At 41.2% G+C, this 4,845-nt stretch overlaps 1 protein-coding gene across 1 annotated transcript; it reads left to right on the forward strand.

Annotated features, from left to right (window-relative positions):
• Positions 1-1,268: 1,268 nt before the first annotated feature.
• On the forward strand, positions 1,269-2,801 carry prr18 (proline rich 18). The gene has a single exon (XM_008282987.1). The coding sequence runs from the start codon at positions 1,362-1,364 to the stop codon at positions 2,127-2,129; it is 768 nt and encodes a 255-aa protein (XP_008281209.1). The 5' UTR covers positions 1,269-1,361; the 3' UTR covers positions 2,130-2,801.
• The last annotated feature ends 2,044 nt before the right edge of the window (positions 2,802-4,845 follow it).

Below are 4,845 nucleotides of genomic sequence, written 5' to 3' on the forward strand. Positions count from 1 at the left end.
TATTGATTTCCTCTTGTACTAGTGGAAAAATCGCATCAAGTTAATTGTGGATCTGTCTGGCTGAAAGTGCAGATAACAGCAGAAACAAAGAAAAATCAATATTGCAGACTATTTGTGTATTCACCCAGATATCTTTCATAGGCTACACCGCTGGAAGAACAAAACTACCCACCTATACATGTCAGATAATTGACATTTGAGACTATATTGACTGACAGGATAAAATCTGTCGTTGTGCTACTGACGTATTTTAGTTTAGCTCAAGGACAGACGGGGTTATAGAAGGTGTCTGCAGGACTAAACAGAATTTATGACCATGAGTGTCGACTACAGGGAGGCACAGTTAGGTGTATGAGACTGCTTTAACTGAAGAACGTGAGTTACAGATGGAAAAAATAGTCCAGACATGTTTATAGGCTGTGGGAACAAGTATTTCACAGCATATAAAAACAGCATATTGAGTTTTAATGATCCTATTCAATGATAAATTAGAAAGGAACATATGAAGAGTTCATTTACAAAAACAGCTAACGCCATCTTCACAAACCTTCAAAAACCCACTCTTCCATCGTCTACCTGAGACAATGTCAATTAAACTTAAGTTGTCTTTTTTTGTCATGTCATTTCTACTGAGTCAAATCCACTCAGCTTCAGTTTGACTGATATTATCTCAAGCAAACAACAAAAAATAAGTTTTCTCAAAATCTACAAAAATTGATCTGTTTTTGCAAATTTGCAAATTTACCACATGTCTAAATTTTGATTTACCTGTTTGAAAAGGTGTACTGTAGGCTGAGATTAGGACTGTTTTAAGATGTTTACTTTTATGGACTTTATGTCCAATATTTGGTTTGCTTTTAAAGTGACAGCTTCTTTTAAATTAAAAAGTGTAAATCACATTTAAAAGAAACAGGTAACCTTGGCCACATGGGTTGAATTATATGTCCTACAGAAGATGATTCATATTTTTGAGGCTGATTATCTATTGAATAGTTGTTGATTTTTAAAAGTGGGAGAACAGCAGAGCGGCGCTGTGAGAGGAGGTGAGAGGAACATGAGGTGGATGTGGATCATCGCTTAAGGAAGTTCTTGGAAATTATGAAATGACATCACCAATTTTTTCATGGCTTTGTTTGGTGCGTGTCCTGGCCACGCCTTCCTGCCAGCCCGATCATAAAGCAGCCAGGCTGTGTGTCTGCGCACCAGTTGAACTCGGTGCGGACAACAGGTGCACCACATCCCCTCCTCTCTCCACGTCGCCTGCTTGGATAATGCCCGCAGAGCGCCGCTCGTCGCCTTGCGCAGGGCTTCCTCTTCTGCACTTGCACGTTTTTATATCCTGATCACTTCCAGCCACAAAGATGCCTTTTCCACCCATCAGCCTCCACCAGCGGATCTCCTCGCCTGGCAGGGAACTGTTTGGAAAAAAGAAAGCCAACGGAGTGCCTCCTCAGAGTGAGAAAACCAGCAAATCTGCCGGAGAGAAAGGGGGGCCCGATAGGGACAAACAGTCCACTTCTTGGGCGTCTGCGAATTTAAGGAATTTGGGACGAAAAGCCCAGCAAGAGAAGAATAAAAGCCCATCTCAGAAGACCGTTTCCGGGCAAGAGACGCAGGGAAAATGCTCCTGGTTGTCGGTGCCCAAACCTCAGGATTCATCCGAAGGAGTCCGGCGCTCCAGCTCCATGGACTCCTCCAGACATCTCCACGGGAAAGAGGAAGGGAAGAAGGAGATTCAGTTCACCCTCAGTCTCACCCCTGAAGCCATTCTTGTCATCCAAAAACGGAATCTAGAAAAGCAGATGATGGCAAAGCAGCAGAAATGCTGCGCTTCCGCCGACTTCAGGCACAGGCGAGTTTTTCCATCCAAAAAGGCGCACGGAGGCTCCAAGGGCTGCGCTCCTAACGGTAAAGGAGAGAACGCAGAGCAGGACATCACCGCCATCGTTAAAATATCTCTGCTAAATGACCAATACAAGTACGACGACGTGGAGTACGAAGAAGAGGACGGAGACGTGGACGAGACTGTTGTAAGGAAATGCAAAGAGTGGCTGAAGGGGGTCGAAAACGCCGCCGCTTTGGGAAAAGTCGACAAACTTTCCGCACTTCCGCACCTTAAAGGCTGCTGACACCTGATGTTTGGTTGTTTTTTTTTTTTCATTTTTGAAAACTTGGACTGATGGACTCGTGAAACGCGTGCAATGGCATCTTAAAGTCGAGCCTTGTGATGTGAACGTTTGCAAATGAGGAGAGAAAATCCTCTCCAGAGACATGTTGGGAATCATTAAAACAGATGTCAGTACCTTCAAATGTTACTTATTTCAGAATATTAAGAGGAATGAGTGAATTGCATTGAAGGCATTCACTTATCCAACATAAGTAAGGTTTTAAAACTTAGCTGCAGCCTGCGTTTCATCCAGCAGATTTTGGTTCACAGAAACGTTGCTTCACGAGTTGATTGCCTATTCAATGCTTTTTTCTCTTTTTTTGAAGTTACAGTTGAATACCTTAATATTCTCGTCCTTTGCACATGTTTTTTTGTTTTCAGCGGGGCGCCTGTGGATTGGCAGAAGGGTTTGCGTAAAAGGGACGCGAAACCGTTCCTTTGTGCTTGGAGAACAATAAACTGTCAACAACAGGGCTTCATATGCGCCTGCAGCTGAAACCAAACTGGATCGTTTATTTATCCTCTAATAAGAGGGTTATATCCTTTGTAGGGATTTATCAGTGATGTACAGTATTTAATATTTACAAAATATTTGTACTGTCAAATGTGGTTTTTTTTTTCTTCTCACAGCTGATGATTTGAAGCCATTTTAAATCAAATGTTTTCTTTTTTTTTTGAAGCCATTTTAAATCAAATGTTTTCTTTTTTTTAAATTATGTAATTGTCACTGGCCCTTATGAATCATTTAAAATCCGATTTGTGTCGTGCCTCTCAAATAATTCTGTTACATGATGCTGATTTGCAGTCATTTAGATTTCTTTCACACTTCTGGCCAGTTCCCAGACAGCATTTTTAAAGGCTTCTTTGTTGCCACTGTAGCTACCTGGGGCCATTTGGGCATTAGTGTTTCTAAGCTTCTTAGATTTCCTGTTAAGCAGGGTTGACCAGAGTACTGTAGGGCCCAGGTGCACGATCCCTTCAGGAAATTACCTCCAGTCTACTTTACTTTTGTCACATCAAACAAAGCAATGCGTGTACAGGAGATAAACAGCGCTGGCACCGCAATCTGACAGATAATTTCAACCCCGAAAGTGCCAGATCTGTATGACTTGCTGCAAATGTGTTCACAGCTTAACCCTGACATTTTTGATCTTGTGGTCACCGAAAACATGTTTTTTTTCTTTTTATCCTGAAAGTGTTCTGCTCAGGGAGAAAGAGCTGTTTTGAGGGGGGGGGAAGGCCAGACTAGAATATGACTGTTTAACTACAACAACAAAAATAACACAAAATACAATAAACCAAACATGAGAGTGAAAGAAAATTGAATCCATAAATGACTTTTTGTTGTTGTTTCACTTCATCTGCCCACATTTTATTGTATTACTTAACAAAACCACACGCAGGCCTCGGACAAAAATTCAGCTTCTATGCATTGTTGCAAACTTATTTCAGAAATGTTTGTGTGTTCGGTGTGGAGGTTCTTGCAGGAAGGTTTAACTCCGTATTGTTCTCTGTAACTTGGTAACCGCAGTTTTATTCACAGTGTGGTTCACTTGAAAGCTCAATTCCAACTTGGACAGAGAAGTTTCTGTTAGATTGCATAAGTTAAAGCTACTACAGTGTATTTGAAGGGCTCACACACACCAACAACTGGTAAGATATATTTTTAAAAGTACCTCTATTTGTATCCTCAGGTTATATTGATGTTTGGTAGCCTCTTCTTTTCTGTATTGACAGATTTTCTTTATTTCTTTGGAGTGACTTGCCTGTTTTCACTGAAAGTTACCTTGATGGTGGATTTGCCATGAGTGCAAAGATCTGCACTATTCCAGCACTCTTCCCTCTGTTTCGGGTGCACACTTATTACCTGCCGGTGCCAGCAAGGTATTTTAAATAACACACTAATCAGCAGTGAGAGTTTCCCCATTTTGTATCTCCTGGTAAATGGCATTTTAATCAGGAACGGATAAACAATGGAGTGTTTCATCAGGTGTCAAACATGTGTCAGACTCTGTAAATATTGTACCACAGTACATGACGTTACACATTTTCTCATCCATGTCATGTGATTTAACAAACAAGCTGCTACAATAAAGCATCTGGTCCTGAATAGATGTTCCCATTTAGTGATTTTTTTTTTTTTTATTGTGGAACGGTGCAGACTGAGATCACGGCTGACACAATACAGTGTGTACCAAGACCCGTTTGGTTCTCCATGGCTCCTGTAATGATATTATCAACTGGCTTGGTGACCGCAAGTTGTGTAATCCTCCTCTATTGTGTCATTTCAATTGTGGCCTTGTTTATGCGGCTCATTCACTGCTGTCTGATTTGGGCCCGAAGCCAAGCTGTTCATGACTGTGTCTGTCCTGGGGGGTAAGAACTGCATTATTATGTCTGAAGCAGCTCAAATGCTTGTATTCAGACTTTAAAGTAACAGGATCTAGCAACAGTTGCAATGGTTGGCTTGGTTACAAGTGGAAACACTTTCTTCAAACTGCCCTTTGAGGTCTTTTTCACTTGGTGTTGTTAAATCCGGCCCTGTAGGTCTCTTTTCTCAGCTGTTTTTTCATCCCCTGCCACAAACTATTTGCTTATGTAGTGTCTGCATTTTCTTTTTTTTTGTCTGAAATGCTAATTCACATTGATTTTGGATCAAGACTTTAACAAAGAAATGG

The sequence above is a fragment of the Stegastes partitus genome, unplaced genomic scaffold (genome assembly GCF_000690725.1).
Source record: "Stegastes partitus isolate 25-593 unplaced genomic scaffold, Stegastes_partitus-1.0.2 Scaffold292, whole genome shotgun sequence".
Lineage (NCBI taxonomy): Eukaryota > Metazoa > Chordata > Actinopteri > Pomacentridae > Stegastes > Stegastes partitus.

What these genes read in the sequence shown, in the direction of transcription:
- prr18 (XM_008282987.1), top strand. Translation starts at nt 1,362, where the DNA reads ATGCCTTTTCCACCCATCAGCCTCCACCAGCGGATCTCCTCGCCTGGC.